Source organism: Cyprinodon tularosa, unplaced genomic scaffold (genome assembly GCF_016077235.1).
Source record: "Cyprinodon tularosa strain WSP-4 unplaced genomic scaffold, ASM1607723v1 ctg1100, whole genome shotgun sequence".
In the NCBI taxonomy this organism is placed as follows: Eukaryota; Metazoa; Chordata; class Actinopteri; order Cyprinodontiformes; family Cyprinodontidae; genus Cyprinodon; species Cyprinodon tularosa.
This window is the reverse complement of record NW_024037895.1, coordinates 201,685-221,275: the sequence shown is the minus strand read 5'-3', so window position 1 is coordinate 221,275 and position 19,591 is coordinate 201,685. Positions and strand designations below refer to the sequence as shown.

Here is a 19,591-nt window from a genome sequence, read left to right as displayed (position 1 = left end):
GTGGACTTTTAAACCCTGAGATTTCATCGTACAGTTTATGCCCGGCTTTAGTGAGCAAATCCTGCTGTTGAAGCAGAGCTACGAGCTGATTTAAGAAAACCTTTTGCCAGGGGTGGGCAACTCCAGTTCCTGGGGGCCGGTATCCTGCATCTTTTAGATGTGCCTTTGGTTCAACACACCTGAATCAAGTACTCAGATAATTGGGAGGACTCTGCAGGAAGCGACTGCATACTGAGGAGGTAACTCAGCCCTTTGATCCAGGTGTGTTGGACCAAGGATGGATCTAAAAGTTGCAGGATACCGGCCCCCAGGAACTGGAATTGCCCACCCCTGTCTTATGCACTTCCTTTGGGCAAACAAGGGAGTTCTTCTTCCAGACTGATGAGTCCGACGTCTGGTTTTTAGACGTACGATGTGAGCAGTTAGATCGCATCAGAGCGTCGGGCCGTACAGTGGAAGAACAAACATCGTATGCATGCTAGACTAAACCCTGCGGTTTCATCGTACAGTTTGAGCTGTAGCTGAGAACAAAGATTAAAACTATCACACAGTGTAAGCTCAGCTTAAGCTATATTTTCGCTGCAGACGTGAATAACATGAACTTTGTTTACTTCAGTGAATAAGGCTGGATCCTTCCCTGCAGCTTGGAATCCCTGAAACATGAAAGATGGAAAATCAGCCTCCAAACTGGGTTTTTCCAGTTTTCAGCTTCCTGGCTGCGTCTACATGTAGCGTTCTCTCTGGATGCTAAAGTGAAGGCTGCTCATTTCCCCTTCCCTCAGTTCAGCTCATTACAGATCATTTTGTAAAGGAAAATTAATGCATATTTCATAGTCATTAACTCAAATTAGGCTGAGCTTATTCATCAGCATGGGATCATCAGTAAGCGCCTGCTGCCGTCGCTGCGTCGCTCTGACTGACAGCCTGTCCGCCCTTCCTCGTCTTGAACTCCCTCATTACCCATGTCACTTTGCTTTTCTGCCGTTTCCACTGAAGTCGGATGAAAAATTACATTCATTTTACCCCAGCGTGCCTCGTCTTTGAGCTCTGGTTGGTTACCGCCTCCACACTTTAAAGGACGGCGGCGCCGCGAGGAGCAGGGGAATCTCTCTGCTACCTGCTGGCCAACATTGACTGGCGATTAGAGGAGCTGGGGATGTCCTGGCTGTGTTCTCGGGCTCCGGCACGCCTTCTATCAGTAAAAGCACAGATAAAGGCAATCTTAATGGGAGGCTCTGTAATAGACAGTAACAGCTTATTGGATTAGTCCTGATAATCAGAGGCGGAGATCAGTGAAGAATTGGAAAGTTATCGATTAGAACAAGAGCCCTCAATGCCACCAGGAGCGCCTGATAGCATCTCTTATTTACCAACCAGTTGATGAATCACTGCGCGCCGATAAAGCTGACCATGCCCTTGAGTTCCCGGCAGCAGGCATTAAAGGAGGACTGCTACAGTACATCTGCAGCGTGAGCCCAGGAACACCTGAGGACAAGCAGTCAGGCCACGTGTGTGCACGGGTATTGATTGCATTTTTATGGATTATTGTTGGCCTATCTATAAAAAAGGATTGTCAGCAGCTGATTACACTTTAACAAGTACATTTGAAAGTCACTTTAAAAGCTAAATGTTCTGAAAAACTGGAGGACATCTCTGCTGGTTTATTCACTTGTTCCATAGTAAAAAGGTTATGGGTGGATGGCTTCACTTGATCTCTTTAGCTGTAAGATTTTTCAGCAAAGTTTGACGGTCATTGGGAAAAAGCTGTGTGGTGAAGGAAGGCAGCTTTCCCTTCGCTGTGGTGTCCCAAATCAACCCGCCATTTGGAGCAGAAGTCATGCTGCTGATTCACAGACATATATAATATCTATTTGCTCATAAAATCCTCTAGAGATTGAAGAGAGCAAACTTCCTATTCAGGAGCATGATAGGAAATATAACTAAACGGATGTTGCTGAGGTTCAGATGTATGTGGAGGCAGAATAGTGACTATAGTTACCTGTATTCATGCATGTTCGAGCGTGTTGGTCGCAGATTTATAGTAGATATATAATATCTTCTCCGTTTCTCCCAGATGGCTGGATTCACACAATAACTCTCAGATATAAATTAATTTATAGACCAGCTTAAAATGTTGCAGAAAGAATTGGAACAGATATTAAGGATAATTATACCTTTCATTCAATGGCTCAGTAATACTCAGTCTTTGCAAAAACATCTTAGCAAAATGCCAATCTAGCTATTTTTAAGTTAACTGCGATTGTCTGAAGCTCCACAGAAGCTTCCAATGCAGGAAATGAACTGTTTTCCGTTTTTTCCTGAATATTGTCCTGCAAAACTGTTCAGGAAGAAGAAAGAAGTGGAGTTGGTTCATTTCTGTTGCTCTGAGCAGCCAATAAAATCCATCCATCTTCTTCTGCTTGTCCATAAGGGTCATGGTGGGGGGGTGCCTATCTGCAGAAGTCCATGGGAAAAGGTGAGGTCCACCTGGGTGGGTCTGCGGTTCGTTGCAGGGCTAAACAGAGACATACAACCAGACACACGAGAGCAATTAAGAGTCAGCAATCTACCTACCAACCACTGTGGGAGGAAACCAGAGTACCTGGAGAAAACCCAGTCCTGCACAGGGAGAACATGCAAGCTCAGTGCAGAAAGACCCTGGATGGGGAATCAAAGGCAGGACTGTGGTGCTGAAAACATCTGCATTAATTAAGCAATGCCTCCATTATGGGTTAAAATCAATGTTCATTGATTTCTAGCTTAGATCTGAGGCAGTTTCCTCAAGCTAGCAGTGGTTACATGAAGCTGTAATGGTGTGAGGGACCATTATGGATAATGGCTCCAGTGGGTGAGTCTGATGGGCCGGGACCAATCATTCAGGTATCTGAGTCCACCCAAGACAGACTGCAAATCCACAGTAGACTGACAGAGAAACCAGTTTAAACCTGGGAACAGTGGGCATTTATTGGCAGTGGGAACAGCTCACTGACGCGCGTCTAACCGGGTCAAACGACTCGGCAACAACGCGCGTTAAAATCTCCTCGGCTCTGATAGGCATGCTGTGGGAACAGGCGGTAAATTACGTGACACCAGTGAACGCAACGTATGGACGTCAACGCACCGCGCCGGTCGCTTCCGATCTAACAAGCAGAACCAACTCTGTTTCCGTTGGATAAACATGGAGCAGCAGGTGAGACGGATTCAGATAATAGAGAGAAACAATAAAACACACTGACTACGCCCTGGATTCCTGATATGTGGCTCTTCATTGTTTACTTTCCTGATTCCTGCCGCACTAATGACATCATCAATGTAACCAAGCGTGATGATGTCACCAGACATGCAGCAGCGGGGGGGGGAGACGCTGCCACTGAGGGGTTAGACCAGTTTTATTAGCCGATTGTTAGCAGGTCGTCCCGTGTTTGAAAAACCTGCGTTAACCCGATATTTTCAGAGGGAAAGAGGCTTTCGTGGTTGTTTCATGTGATGCTAGCTTTAAAACTCTTTCTCCTTTAAGCAATATTGCAGATGTTACTCTTCCTGGTTTTATGTGATAAAACAAAGTAAATCTAATATTCAGGACCGTACAGCAGAACCCAGTGAGCTCCGGTGAGTCAGAGGAAACAATAATACCTTTATAATTATATTTTCAGTTTAAAGGACTTCAAAACACTTCAGGAATATTTTTCATGCTGCTTTAATAAGATGGAGGCGTTTCTGATCAGAGCTTCCATGAACTGAGCGTAGGCGGTGCTGAATTAAACTGTCACATCTCCCAAAGGGAGGGAAGTCTCCTCATTTTCTCCGGTTGCCATGGAAACCTCCTGCCTCATCGGCTCCAGAAGACTTTCAGTGGGGATTCCCCCGAGACCCGTCCCTCGGGATCCGGGTGGAAACTTGTCCCCTCACGCCCATGTGTCCAAAATGGCTGGAGGAGCTGTAACTCATCTGTGCCGCCTCACTGCCCCCCCCCCCCCCCCCCCCCCGCCTTATCCTGATTGGTCCAATAAGTGGATCTATGTTTACACTGTTAGCACTTTGGTTTCCCTTTGATGTGTTTTTAATTGAAGCTGTTAAACCTCCTGAGGAGAGAAGACAGAAATGAAGATCTAGAGTTTCCAGATGTAACATGTTTCTGTATAGAATCCCAGAAGTGGATCGTTTCCTGTGGAGCAGAAGAGGACAGAAAACCCATCGACTTCTTCTCTGTTATCATGTGAGTGCAGCGATGAAAGAAGCCAAGAGGCTCTGCTGAGTTAGTTTTATGGAGAAGATGATTCTGTGACACATTCAATGTGTTGTTTGCATTGCCTGCATGTGTTAGAGTCTAATAAGGTGTGGATTCCTCTGAATGCTTGTCTGAATATCTGCTGCAGAAATAAAGCGACTTTGCAGAGTTTACAGGGAGCAGGTGTGATTCCCCGTATTTGTTGGTCAGTCGGTCTGAATGTCCTTATTTTTGCAGGAAAAGCCCTTTTCTTTTCAATCACTTTAAACTAGTGTTAACTTTAAAGAAATGCATTGCATCTATACATCTGTACATCTATACATTGCTAATGTGGTAAATGACTATTCTAGCTGCAAATGTCTGGTTTTTGGTGCAATATCTACATAGGTGCATAGAGGCCCATTTCCAGCAACTGTCACTCCAGTGATCTGTGAGTCTGTTCTTGTTCTTAGAAATGAAGGCTATTCCATGAGAGAAATTAAGATTTCCTACAACATTGTGTACTACTCCCTTCAGAGGACAGCACAAACAGGCTCTAACCAGAGTAGAAAAAGAAGTGGGAGGCCGCGTTGCACAACTGAGCAAGAAGATAAAGTACATTAGAGTCTCTAGTTTGAGAAACAGACGCCTCACAGGTCCCCAGCTGGCATCTTCATTAAATAGTACCCGCAGAACACCAGTGTCAACATCTACAGTGAAGAGGCGGATGCGGGATTCTGGGCTTCAGAGCAGAGAGGCAAAGAAAAAGCCATATCTGAGACTGGCCAATAAAAGAAAAAGATTAAGATGGGCAAAAGAACACAGACATTGGACAGAGGAAGACTGGAAAACAGTGTTGTGGACGGATGAATCCAAGTTTGAAGTGTTTGGATCACAAAGAAGAACGTTTGTGAGACGCAGAACAACTGAAAAGATGCTGGAAGAATGCCTGACGCCTTCTGTTAAGCACGGTGGAGGTAATGTGATGCTCTGGGGTTGCTTTGGTGCTGGTAAGGTGGGGGATTTGTACAGGGTAAAAGGGATTCTGAATAAGGAAGGCTATCACTCCATTTGGCAACGCCATGCCATACGCAGTGGACATCGCTGGATTGGAGCCAATTTCATCCTACAACAGGACAATGACCCTAAACACACCTCCAAATTGTGCAGAACTATTTAGAGCAGAAGCAGGCAGCTGGTCTCGCATAGTACTGTAATTGGTCTTTACCTCTTTTTTCTCAATCTCTTCCTGCCATATTGCTATCATACCTATCAAAGTAAAATAACACCCAAACTCTGAGAACATGAGTCAGCATTTATTTTTTTAAAGTTGTAATGTTAAAGGTTTAAACCACCCAGTGAAGAGAAGGACGTTTTTTTCCCATATCAAACGATTTAATATAGATGTGGAGTTTCTGCAAAGAACTCACATCAGGAGCTCGGACGTAGGTCATATTCTGACATGCTGGAGGGGGGGGTAATGTTTTCATTCCCATTTCCAGGTTAAGGCATGAGGGGTTTTCATACTTATCAGCCAGAATACTCCGTTTGAGGCCGATAATGTGGCGGCTGATAAACATGGCCGATTTATAATGGTGAGTGGGAAGCTGCACGACACTCTGGTCGCTCTGGTCAATGTTTACGCTCCCAACATAGATGATGATAACTTTTTTAAGCAACTATTCTCTTCATTACCTGACCTCAATAAATACTCACTGGTCCTAGGGGATGATTTAAGCTGTTGGCTGGACCCAGCTTTGGATCGCTCATCCCTTAAAAGCAACGTCATAAGCAAGTCTGCATAAGTTATACAGCCTATCTGAGTATGGGCTGTGTGATGTTTGGCCAACTTTAAATCCCAATAAGAGAGACTACTCATACTTCTCACATGTACACAAAAGATATTAATGAATCGACTACTTTATTATGGATGCTAAATGGCTACAGCAGATACGTTCCTGTGACTACCAAAGCATAATTATTTCAGACCACGCCCCCCTCACTCTGTCCCTATCCCTTCCCCTAAGAACTGGACAACAGCGTTTTAATTCAACTCTGCTGTCAGATGGAAACTTTGTAAAGTTTATTCAAGGTGAGATACGTTTCTTTTTTGCTACTAACTCTTCCCACGAGAGCTCCAGCCTCGTGGTATGGGATGCCTTTAAGGCCTACATCAGAGGCCAGATTATTGCTTATTCAGCAGCAATCAGAAAACAAGCCACCTATGAAGAGAACAACCTAACTCAGCAAATCAAAGAGGTTGATATAAAATATGCTTTGAATCCTGAACTGTTTAAAAGACGAGTTGAGCTTAAAACAAGGCTCGACCTATTGACAACAAGCTCAGCCGAACGCCTGCTTTTACATAACAGGCAGACGGAGGTTGAAGTTGACGAAGAGGTGGCGGCACCTCGGCGCCCCCTCTAGCTGCGGCGTTGCAGGGGCCTCACCTCGCTGCCATGTATATCTCTGACTGAACGTAATGGTCCTCTAAAGCTGGGATTGATGTTATGGTTGCCCCGGGGGTTGCTTTGTGAGCCAGTTAATGGGGTTGTTAACCCGGACAATACGCCTCGCTCACACAGATACTGGTAGCCTCTTACCTGGGCTATAGACTCCTGGAGGGAGTCAGGAGTCGTTATAACTTTGCTTTCTTCCCAGAGATGATTTTATTCAGCCTCGCCGCATGTCTGCTGCCAGAGCTGATGACTGGGCTGTAAAGCAGCTTTGATTTATTTTTTGATGAGAGAAAAAGGGGCTCTTTGTCACAGCTGGCGAGTCAGCAGATCCTGCTTTAATACCGAAGCCGTCACAGGGCTGTCCATGCATGCTCCACTGTTTTTATATCCAATTTTAAACCTTGGAAAACTGCCCCGCTGCACCTACCTGCAAAAGCATGGATGCAGAGACTGTAAGACTTCAGGCCCGAGTCCCAGACTGGGTGACGGGCTACTTTAGATTTTATCCTTGAAAGAGAACATTGAATGCATCTTGATAGTTTTTGGTTTCCTGTGGTCCAGGTCAGAATAATGAGAACAGAATCCTGTCGCCTCCAAGGTTCACATTCTGCTGTTATTACTTCTTTTCTCTTAAAAAGTTCTACAGTTTTTACTTGTTTTAGATCGAGTGCTTTTTATCAGTTAACTTTGAAATAAAAACCCAATGGAAGAAGTAAGGAAGCGCTTCGTTTCTGGGTTTAAAGGTTCTGTGATAGTTTAGTTTCTGCAGACATGTTCCTAAAAAGTCCTGATCCATCAGCTCAGTTTAACACGCTGCAAACTGACTGAGCAACGTTTTTATTTTCATTACCTGGAGGCTGATTTTAATTAGAAATAAAAATGTTAAATGGAACAATGTGATTAGTTTCAGTTTTAAATGTCCAGATCTTTAAGGTTTTAGTTTCTGTGGTAACGGCCAAGGTTCCATTTTTTAAAGAAGCAAATATTCTCCCTTTATTTTCTTCCTCTTTTCATCTCTGCTCTTCATTCAGTGAATAAACGACCCTTCAAAATAAGAGCAGCTGGTCCAATTCACTGTAACTCATGTTGAGTTTCAGAGCCTGAATCTTTCATTTTTCCTGAACCAAGCATACAAAGTGACCCCAGTGAACAAAGCAGTGAACGGTCGGCCTCTCAGCTCTCCTCCCGCTGCAGGATGGATGAAAGGAAGGCAGCAGAGAACATTTGGAGGAAGTTATTTCTGGAAGGAGAACAGATCCAGTCCTGAAACGAGGAGGCGCAGGATGGAAACCCAACCTCTAAATGCAGAGATTCATTTTACTTTATTCAGTTATTGTCTTTTTATCTATAGAAGCTACTTTATATTATGTCTTATAATGATTATAAAATCATAGCAGTTTACTATAGAAAGGCTGCAACTTCTTGAACATGTAAAGAGAAAAAAGGAAGAATAAGAACAAAAAGAACCGCAGTTATATAGAAGCTAAATAATAAATCATTTCTGAAGGGATTGCTGACCCTGGACCGTTTGATCATTTATCACTTCACAGCCACAGACGCCTCGCCTGGCTTTTATTGGGCTGTTATAGAATCACACAGAGTAGAGTGTGTGGCCTCCTGATGGCTGCTTGTTAATCTGAGCTTTGAATCTCTGCAGCTCCTCCAGAGGAGCCACCTGGAGCCCAGTCTGTTTGTTTCAGCAGACGGCCCTCTCTCTAGTTTCTATCATCCCCTTCCTGATTGAAATGACCCAACAGCTGCTTGTTCTCTAACAAACTTCTGGGGATAGAAAAAGATCAGATAGATTTACGTTAAGATTGAATTACTCACAGGTTTGAAAATCATTAAAATCTGAATCTGCTCTCTCTGGATTTTATTTAGGGGCATCAGAGTAAAGGGTATTAAATATAAAGCCAATCCACACTCTTCCATTTTTATATGTTTTATTTGAAAAGGTAAATGTATTATTTTAACTTTCCACCAATCAGCTCATTAGTTTTGGTCGATCACATCAAATCTGAAGAAACTACAGAAGTTTAGCTGTAAGAAAATAGGAAAAGTAGGAATGAATTAATGTCCAATTCACAGCATATCAGGTCACTTCATAGATCTAGATCAATCAGATCTTCCAGTCGCTGACTTTGCAGGATTCTGTCCTCCTGGATGAGCAGAAGATATTGGTCCAATCCCAGACCAGCCCATAAACACCAACCCAGTGATTGGGCGGAGGCAGAGGTGGAAAGAGTACTAAAAAAATTGTAATTGAGTAAAAGTATCTTTACTTTGCCTAAATCCTACTCAGACTAAAAGTAAAATTACCATCTCAAAATTTACTCAAGTAAAAGTACAAAATTACATTATTTCAAATGTAATTTGAGTAAAAGTTACTTAGTTACTTTGAATTATTAAATGCAAAAAAAGGATGAGTCATGAATGGAATTGAGCACAAGGTGTTTTAATGGATTTTAAGGCGTATTTCAGAGCAAAAGATCAGCTGGCTAAAGAACATTCTTCCTCACAGGACAGTCACAACCTGAACCATAAAATTCAAACAATTTTCAATCCTACTGTCCAACAGACACCATGATAACTAACTTACCGCCACATTGTTACGTAAATTGGATGTTGATGTTTTAAATGCCGAAAGCTCCGTTTTGCTGAGCAGCCACATGTTGCTCTGCATTATCACATCGTTCCCTTTTGTGCATTTGGAAACAAATAATTCGTCTAAATATGGCCGAGGGTTTTTCTGGCTTTCGTCTCCAGAATATGTTTCCTCTTCAGGCCTTTCCTCATCCATCCTCCCTACGTTGTGATTAGCAGCTGCCATCTTCCAAAGCGCAGCTCTGGATTATGAGACGATACAAAGGATGCAAGGCAGCGCCACATTTCATTTTTTCACCCTCAGTATTTTTTTATTTTTTATTTTTTTACTCAGTAACGTGAGGGGGTTTCAAATATAGCAAAGTAAAACTACTTGGGTTAAAATTTACTCGAGTAAAAGTAAAAATTACATATTTCAAAAACTAGTCAGAAAATGACAAATTACTAATAAAAAGTACTCAATTACAGTAACTTGAGTAAATGTAATTAATTACTTTCCGCCCCTGGGCGGAGGGCCCGGTACGTTAAGTGCCGTCCCAAAGCGTAGTGGTGAGGGCCAGAGGGCCGTTCAGCCCTTAAATAGCCTGAATCAGTTCAGACTCGCTGGAATTCAGCAGCAGGAGTAACAGCGGCCTGATGGCGGCGGAAACACGTGCAAACGAACGTTAGTTTGCTGCATCTTCCTCACGCTGACAGAAAATCACCAGTTAGTTTATGAAAAAACGGAATTAATCCAAAAATGGACGGTCCTCTTTGAAATACTTTGATTTGACCGTTTACATTTGTTTTAAGAAAGGAGCAAATATTTAATGTTATGTTAACCTGCGGCACAGAGCTACAGCCACCTGCAGGGGGCGTCACTGTGTTGCCATAGCAACAACAGCTTTCCTTTTCCGTTGGAGGGAAGAAGCCGCCCCGTTCTCATTTATTTCCAGATCAGAGCTTCTATGTTCCTTTTTTCTATGTCTGCTTCTGTCTCCTTGAACCCCAGTGGGCCTCAGCAGATGGCCGCTCACACTGAGCCTGGTTCTGCTGGAGGTTTCTTCCTGTTCAAAGGGAGTTTTTCCTCTCCACTGTTGCTACAAGCATGCTTAGTGTGAGGGATTGCTGAAGAGTCAATGAGTCGATGCAATCAGCTGGTTTTCCTTAGATAGAAAACTTTGAATCAATCTGACTGGATGATCTGGTGAACTGGAAAGTGACCTGAGATGACATGATGTGAATTGGAGCTATAGAAATAGACTGAATAGAACTGAATTCCAGTCATAGTTGAGTTTATTCCTCCAGCTCCAGTTCCCACCACATGCCCTCTGAAGGCTCTGGCAGCAGCCAGCTGCTCCATTATACCAACACATCCTCCATGCTCAGTCTCTCATCATGTGCAAACTGTCAGACTAACAGTGATGAAACTTCTGGTAATGATTTCTATCAGCGGACCCTCACCTTTAGAATGAGGCCAGGGCCTTGGCACCAAACTAATCCTGAACTTCCTTCCTCCGTCCCCAGAGAGACTCTAAACCAATATGTGTGAGCTGCTTGTGAAGCCAGCAGAAATGGCCATTTTCTGCAGAGTCTAATATTGATCTATGGGACACCTTCCCATTCCCGTTTACTTTCACCGGATCGTTAAGGAAAGCAAAGGAAGCACGTAGGGAAAAGAGTTTTCTTCTGCACTCGACACCTTGGAGGTGGAAAACCTTTTAGCAACAATGATCCCTGTGCAGCTTTTAATGGAGCTCTCATGGTCTGCAGCCGCCCTAACCAGCTGACCTCAGGGAGACCTTCAACTGCCACACATTTCTCTCTCCCAGAAACCTGAGCTGCACAAACCGAGCCTCGGTTGATCCTTCTGGGCCGTCTGTGTCTGGATGAGTCATCGTCTTTGGATCCATCCATCAGAGACTTCTCAGGGAACGGGCTCCATCAAAGACCTCCACCTGTAAACGGCGGCGGTCCTCAGATGGACGAACCTTTTCTCCATCTCTCCATCGGAGCCCGTGTCAGAGTGGCTCTGCATTCCTTGCTGGTAAAACCTCACTGCTTCCTTTTTCTTTCTCCGCCTCTCTGGACCTCTTCCTGTTTCACTGGCTTTCATTTGGGGGCATCGTGGAAAGTCGTTACTCATTATTTTCTCTGCTGTCTCTTTTCCCACATGCAGGCTGTCACTGCGTGAGAAACGATGAATTATGCTGGTGTCTGGCTCTCCACAGGCGCCAGTGACTGGGAACCATAGAGCTGCTGCTTTGGGTCTTATTCTTCTTAAAAGTTCCCTCCAAACCCGTCGATCCTGGTTTGTTTAACCCCGGATGCCAAATGTATGGCTTTGGCTGCATTGAGACGTATTTTACAGCCAGTCAGCTGTGGTAGGTGAGACACAACGGAGGGAGGCCCCCATTTTCCCTGCTGCCTGTTAGATGTGGAGCAGCGCAGGCAGCTGCAGGTGGAAAGTCCTTCTAATAGAATCTAAAAGATCCCACCAAGCATGAAGAGACATTGTCACACTTCAGTTCTCCTGCTTTAATTGATCCAAACGTGGAGCAGCTTTTCACTTTGAAAGACAGTTTGAGGTCTTTGAGGCGAGGGTGGGTATTTTTCACTAGTAGATCTCTAACCTGCGTCAGAATGAGGTGAAATTAACGAGAGAAATGATCAGAATGGTCACAGAGCAGAGACTGATCTGACCAAGGTGTTCAGAAACATGGAGGAACCTCAGAGCAGGAATGATTGGACCTTAGAGGGAGGGGCCTCCAGCCCTGCTGATCGCTGCCTTTCTGCTCCACGACTGCTTTAAATCCTGCTTGGAGGACTGGAGCTTTTAGTCCCAGTAGGGAACTTTCCATCAGAACCACAGAAATCCCATGTGGCGTTCCCCAGGGGTCCATCTTAGGGCCCCTCCTATTTACTATCCTAAGCTCCCTCTAACTCCGATCTATTAGTGATCATAGTGATCCCCGTATCTCAGAGAATAGACTTTAAATCCTTCTGTTAGTCTGGAAATCACTGAATGGCTGAGCTCCACAGTACATTACAGACTGGTTGGCAGGAGATCGACAGCCAGACCTCTCAGGTCTACTGGATCAGTTCTAGTCTGCAGAACCAGAACCCCCAGGACTAATATACCTAAATATTGTTGGTTAACTTTCCAGGTTTCCTTCATATTTTAAACAATTTTATCTTAATTATTATTATTAATGATCTAATTCTAAATTATTCCTTTTATTTTTAGGTTTTTCGGTTCTAGCGGTTTGTTTTTTTATATAGTGTGCTGACAGGAAAGGTGATATGAGAGAGGGAGAGAGGACCCGGGTCGGCCCCATGGAGGACTACGGCCTCCAGATGTGGGTCACGCTCGCTAACCACTGCGCCGCTGAAGCACGCCGTAAATTACAAAGAAGAGCTGCTCAACGTTTTCTGCCTTTTGCTGTTCTGGCAGCTCTACTGAGCCCCACGCAGCCCCGTCTGTGATTAACAGCGGGGGCTCATGGTGCGTTTAAAGACGGCTCAGAAAAACACCTTACCGCATGTACATGGGAAACAGGTCACGGATATGGGAAGCTGGGAGGACATGCCCCCCCACCTCCCCCGCCCCATTCCACCCACTATGCCCACAATTACTGCCTGGCTTCATAAGTCAATCCAGGAGAGATTCAGGCTCCTCTGTTAGGTCAAAAAATGTAGGTTCGTAAAAGAGGAACTGAGTCTACACAGAAAAGGGATTTTTAACAGCTTCTACAGAAGGAGAGAGTTACATTCAGCTCACTACTCTCTGACTGACTTCCTCTGCAAAGCCTTTTTATTAGCAGATCATAACACGTGGGGTGGGTTACAAAATGGAGTGTTCTTCTGACAAGGCAATTGATCAGGTCATAGGACAAAATGCTCCTCTGATGGAGTCACAGAACAGAGTGGTCTCCTGATAACTGTGATTAGCCTTGCACAAACATCAGTAATTTTCCACCACCGTTGCATGACAGTTTGCAGTAAACAGAGTGAAGCATCTAATTTCTCCAATGTTTCATATGTACACACATTAACTTTATAATCATCATTGAATAAACCTAACATCCTCCCTGCAGAGCTCTGACGGCTGACAGACAGTGATGGATGATTGAGAGACGCTGGTTTAGGACGTCCACCTCAGCGGACAGATTCATCCTACATGGCAGTTCTACTGGGGGGGGAAACTAAAAACAAAATCTGTTGAATATTCTGTTGTTTTGTTTCCTGTCAGAAAAAAAGATTATTTGGGATACGAAAAAATTTTTTAATCTAAGTCAACTTCAGAGAAAAATAGATAAATTTAGCACTTGTTTAAAAATAAAAAACACCTACATGGATTTTTATCCAATAAACATTTTCAGTTTGGTTTTAAAAAGCTAAGATGGACTAAAAGGAAGGTTTTATTTTCCGATCCTACTGCGACACATTGTCCACCTTTAGTAAGGAAGCTCTTCCTGAAAATAACTTCACAGAAACACAATTCAGAAACATGTGACCCTTTAAAGTAGGGAGGATGGAGAATGAAGCTCTGAGGAACAGAGGATGCAGAGCAGCAGGGCTGGCTTTTAGGCTCCGTCCACACGAAGACGAACCCTGGCCTAAACGCACAAATTTTTCACCAAACCAGCCTCCCATCCACACGAAGCCGGCGTTTCGGGGGTCTGTAAACGATAATTTTTTTATTCACCCTTCAGAGTGGGAAGATTCTGAAACGCCGTATTCGCGTTTCCATCTTTACACCCTAACCGCATTTTTTTTTTTACACGCATGCGTCATAGCGTCGCCTCTAAACACGCAAGCGCGACACATCACAACAACAATGGCGCCGTTGCTAATGCTACTCACCCTGCTGTCGGGCTTACAACAGAATCTTCTTCTTCTGGAATATCTCCAGGAAAAACAGAGCAATATCGACCACATAGTTCAGCACCTGAAATTGACTTAACCACGAAAATGGACCCGCAGGGCAACCATGTATAAATATTAGTGCGCATGCCCTACATTTCGTCGCTTATTTTTGCTTTGGCACCACAGCGCCACTTACAGGCCTGGCATACATTTTGCAGCGTTTTCATGCATTCGTGTGGACGCTCACATTTATTTTACGTCTCCGTCTTTACGGCAAACGTTTTGGAAAATATCAGCGTTTCGTGTTCGTTTTGACTTCGTGTGGACGGGGCCTTAGTCTTTTGCTCCCCAGAACATTGCATAACTGCTGTGCTTAATCCAGCTGTGGGCCCAGAGGCTGCTAACGGCTCACAGACATTACATGGGACTGACTCTAAGCCAAATAAGGGGGTGTTTATCCATCTGCAGCTACATGACAGGTTCATGAACATTTCAAACAGAGGAACCTCTGTTTGAAATGTCCCCCCCCCCCCCCCGAGAATGTATGCATAAATAATCCTGTAAAACCCATTGATCACTGACTCCAGGCTGCAAAGGAGCAAACTATTGATCAGGGATTCCTTCAGAGGCCATATTTTAGATGCAGGCGTCTGCAGAGTGAATGTTAGCCAAAGCAACACTGCAGGCTCTCTGCTTTCTAATAATCTCAGCTGTTCTTCACGTTTATCATTGCTGTTATTATAGACGTAGAAATTATTCACACTTTTTCTTTAATGCTCTGAATAAAAACTATATTTTCTTCACATTTTGTCTGATGGAGATTTTCTGTAATCTATAATATAATCTATAATCCGCTGGTGATTCTATAAACTTTCTGGCCTTTTCAGAGCCAAATCTATAGAATATTAATAATCCACACTGAGGAATATGTTTCTCTGTCATCATGATGGTTCATTGCCTTTTATATGCGTCTCTGGTTTGGTGCAAAAGGCTCTGAAAGTCCGTCTATCTAGAAAAATGTACGGATGGAGATCAGCCTGAAAGTCAGAGGATTTCTCCTCTAAATGAGGTTTATCTCTGCTGAACATCTCACTCATGCTGAGACTGTTTTCATTGTCCTAACCAGCAGGTCAGAGGAGGAAAGCATTTGATTCCAGCCAACAGCCAATTAATTAAAAGCTTTATTAATAGTTAGAAAAACTATAATGATGCAGAAAGGCTTTATTTTTGCTGGAAGGATCACCTTCTTACTCAACTTTATTTAGTTTGTAACATGATGGAGTAACAGGTCATCATTCCCACTTTAATTCAACTGGAGTTATATTTGCATGTTCTAATGAATCCATGTGAAACAGCACAGCTGTTCACTGCTGTCCTGCAGGTGGCGCTGCGTTAATGCAGGGTTTCTATTGAACTACGTTCTACTGCTGGTTCCTCTTTCTGCTTTAAAAAGATTTCATCATTTTAAAGCGTTTGACTTCAAATTATTACATGAATTCATTCTGACAGTAGAGGAGGCGGAGCTTAGCAGGTCCATCCATCACATCACCAGGAATCGCTGACGGTTAAACTGGTTGGTAACCAATATGGTAATGGGTTTTATTTGAGTTTTTTCTAAAATCAGGATGAATTTCTCCTTTTTTGGTTCATATTAGGCCCCATTGATCCTCTGCTGGGTCCCTTCAGCCTCTTTATTCCTGCTAGTAGTGAATCCCGCTGCCTAGTGTGGGCGTTCTCTGTCTGCAGTGAGCCTACAGAGGCTCTACAGCAGGGCTGCTGGACCAGGGATGGATCGAAAAGTTGCAGGAAACTGGAATTGCCCATCTCTGCTCTAGAGGGACAATGTTCCTTTGTTGGCAAACACGCTCACAGTTATGCATCTTCTGGTTGAATAAGCTGACATTAACTCAGAAACGGGGTTTTTATTATGAACAAATCAGAATTCGATTCGTTTTTTAGCAGATTTTCAGCAGTGAGTGAAGAAGCAGTTCCTCCAATCCAGAGTAGGCGTTTCCACCCTGTTCAATAAGTGACTGGCTTATCTTCTCTGTTCCTCCAGGGCTGAAGGTGCGCGAGGTGATGATCAATGTGTCCCGTCAGCAGGTGGAGGATTTCCACGGGCCGGAGGACTACTGGTGTCTCTGTGTGGCCTGGAGCCACCTGGGGACCTCCAAGAGCCGCAAAGCAACTGTCCGCATTGCCTGTGAGTGTGGAGGTCATTCCTCAGCGTTCCCACTGCCTCATTCCCAACGCAGAGAACAATCTCCCAACAAGAGAAACAAGCTGGGAAAAGGTGTTCCAGAGCGTTTCAGAGGATTTCTAAAAATACTCTTTTTTTGGTGGCAGAGACGAGTTTGTCATGATGTTTTTAAGAGATCTGACCAACATGCAGGAAACCACTCAGAGAACCAGAGTAGAAGTTTAACAGGTTTATTGAAATAATCAATAAGGTTGATCCAGGGTAACTCAGAGCGCTGGTGAACCTGAAGTTAGCAGATTCTCTTCCCAGAATCCAGTCGGTGTGGGTTTATCCAGAGATTGGGGGGCCCGTTGGAGGGCGGACAGGTTTTTGGTTTGGTCGGTTCCTTGAGGAGCAATGGAGCAGACTGCCACTTAGATTTCCAGGAGAACTTGAACGGGTCGTGTGGAGATCAATCCCCCGCTCAGTGTGAAGCTCAAAACAATCCTTCCAGGGGGAGAAGGCCAAAATTCCAGTTTGCAGGATGACTTCCTGCCGAAAAGGCAAAGACAAAAACAAGGTTAGAACTAGTTAGTGGCAGTCAGCAGCTTAAGAGTCCTCAGTATTGAGCACAACCAGCCGCAGGTGTGTGGGAGGACCAACGAGAACAGGGCGCCACCTGGTGGTGGAGGGAGAGAACGACTGAATTTCAAACATGTTTGATTTTCTCCCAACCTTACGATTCCTGATGGGGGAGTGGTCGTTAGAGGCTGATCGCCCCTCGTTACCCCCTGGTCACTACACCACGCACCATCAGGCTGAAAGTCAGCCTGATCGAAAAATGTTTGCACGACTGGAGAATCGTCCCGAAAAGGGCAAAAGATCGTACAGCGTGCGCCCGACTTCAGACAGACAGATCTCCACAATGATGTTTCTTCTCTGTTTGGCTCCACTGTCATCTAAATCTGAACAGTAGTTCTGCATTGAGACCGATCTGTGACAGTGAAGCATGTTGGAAGTTCCTCAGAGCATTTAAGGGTCTTTCCATGTCTCACACAGAAAATGGATCCATTGAGGATTTATTTTCCCCTAACTGAGTCACACAGAGACACATTGAAGAAGAGCTAAGAGTCATAGATGTTGGGTGTTTAGCTGAGCCAGTCATTGTTTGTCCTTCACTTATCCAAGTTCTGGTTTAGGAGAAAACGGATCCAGAGGAGAGACCCAGATGTTCTGCTTTATCATCTGATACCCAAAGGTTCCTTATTTAAAGTTGCAGAAAGCAAAAAAAAAAAAAAAACACCATAAATGTAATAATGAAAATATTTTAACAACATATAAAAGATAGAATATGACACTAATGGTGCAGCTGAACTTTTCAAAATGTGATTTTTATGGTTTCCTTTGATCCTCTGCTGCTATTTGAACTCATCTGCTGTGATTGTGACGTGTTTCCGTTCACTAAAAACCTGCACAGCCTTTCTCCTTTCACCTGGCCTGGTTTACAGACGCGTTTAGGTGAAACCGTTCAGCCTTCGTCTTCTAAAGGATAAAGCAGAGTATCGAACGTCTCTGTTTGGAAATGCTGCTTTAGTTTGGAGCAGACTGTAAAAAGCTAATTGAAGCGATGCTATCTCAGCTCTAACTGAATTAGATCTATCAGCAAGAATGAAGCGGTCAATTCCCAGACCCCAATGCTGCCTGATCAAGGTGGACACAATCAGTTCTTCTCAGCCTCTGGTGTCTAAAACCAATATTCCCGCTCAAAGGAGGTGGAGGTTATCTGGAAGCCTCCTCTGTATTGAGCTCATTGTTTTTACTGACTGGAAGCAGAGAGAAATCCAAACACATTGAAATGATCAGTAGAAGAAAAGATGTGTCCTTCAGGACAGAGAAAGAGTCTCAGTCCGTGTCTTCACACTCGTTTAGCGCCTCCATGTCTACAAGCTCATCTTCTACTGGCTCTGGTTTGTGTTTGAATGGAAACCTTTTCAGATCCAAAGGTGAACTGATTCATCATCAGTGTCAGGATTTAGCAGCCAGTTCATGTTATGCATCCATTGCAGCTCTGGGTCTGTGTTTGAAAGACGTGTCCCTGCAGATCTGCTGGGTCTGAAGATCAGGATGACCGTGAAACTTAGCATCTGACGGCCGTTTGTCTCCCTGCACAGATCTGAGGAAAAACTTTGAAGAGGACCCCCAGGGGAAGGAGGTGCCCATCAGCGGCATGATCGTCCTGCACTGTCGTCCTCCAGAGGGCGTTCCTGCACCACAGGTAAACTTTGCACTACTGTTGCAGCGTAGTGCTTTTTTAATGACAATAAAACTTATTTTTTGTGGCTGCTTCATGCTGCTCATGAGAATGATCTAGATTTATAGATGTCTTCTAATGGTTGTAATTTAATCTGAATATAAAAAACTAACTAAACCTTTTTAATCTTGACTTAGATTTTAATCCAGACTGCAGAAGCTTTCTTCTTCGCTGTTATTAGTTGAAATAAAAAAAGTGCTGATGAATGGCACCTGCGCCCTCTAGTGGAGAAATATTTCAGTCAAACTAGTATAATGACAGATTCTAACCTTTATAACCCCTCCCCTTGAAATCAACCATTTAACTGTAATGGTATTTATTTGGCCCTCTGCTGGCCCTCTGCTGGCCCTCTGCTGGTCCTCTGCTGGTCCTCTGCTGGCCCTCTGCTGGCCCTCTGCTGGTCCTCTGCTGGTCCTCTGCTGGCCCTCTGCTGGTCCTCTGCTGGCCTTGTCTTTCCCTCGCTGCCCCTCTTAGGTACCTCTGCTTCATTTTCACCTCGCTGTCCCTCCTCCCTTGTCTCCTCTGCTGGCCCCTGCTGGTCCTCTGCTGTCCTCTCTGTCCCCTCTGCGTCCCTTGGAGGTCAATCCGCTGCTGCCGCCTCTCGGTCCTCTCTGCCCTTGTCGCCCCATTCCTCTCTGCCCTCTGCCTTGGTCCAGCCGTTCTGCTGGCCCTCTCGGCCCTCTGCTGTCCTCGCTGGCCCTTGTCTGGTCCTCTGCCCTGCCCTCTGCTCGCCTCTGCTGCCCTGCTGGCCCCTGCCGTCCTCTGCTTCATCTGCTGGCCCGCTCTCTCCTCTCTGGCCCGCTTGCTCCCTCTTGCTGGCCCTCTCTGCCCTCTGCTGCCTCTGCTGTCCACGCTGCCCTCTGCTAGTCCTCTCTCCCTCGCTGTGCCTCTCTGTCTCTGCTGGCGCCTCGCTTCTCTTCTGTGCCCTGTCGGATCCCCTGACAGCCCTCTGCGGGGCCGTCTCTGCCACTCTGTCCTACTGC

General features: G+C 44.7%; 1 protein-coding gene across 3 annotated transcripts in view; it reads left to right on the top strand.

Moving 5' to 3' along the window:
• LOC119791278 (netrin receptor UNC5D-like) overlaps positions 1-19,591 on the top strand; it is a 290,205-nt gene that overhangs the window by 137,359 nt on the left and 133,255 nt on the right. For all 3 annotated transcript variants that reach the window (XM_038297317.1, XM_038297308.1, XM_038297301.1), the window contains exons 3-4: positions 16,178-16,321; positions 18,469-18,572. In XM_038297317.1, coding sequence (XP_038153245.1) covers positions 16,178-16,321; positions 18,469-18,572 — 248 coding nt within the window. The remainder of the gene's footprint in view (positions 1-16,177; positions 16,322-18,468; positions 18,573-19,591) is intronic.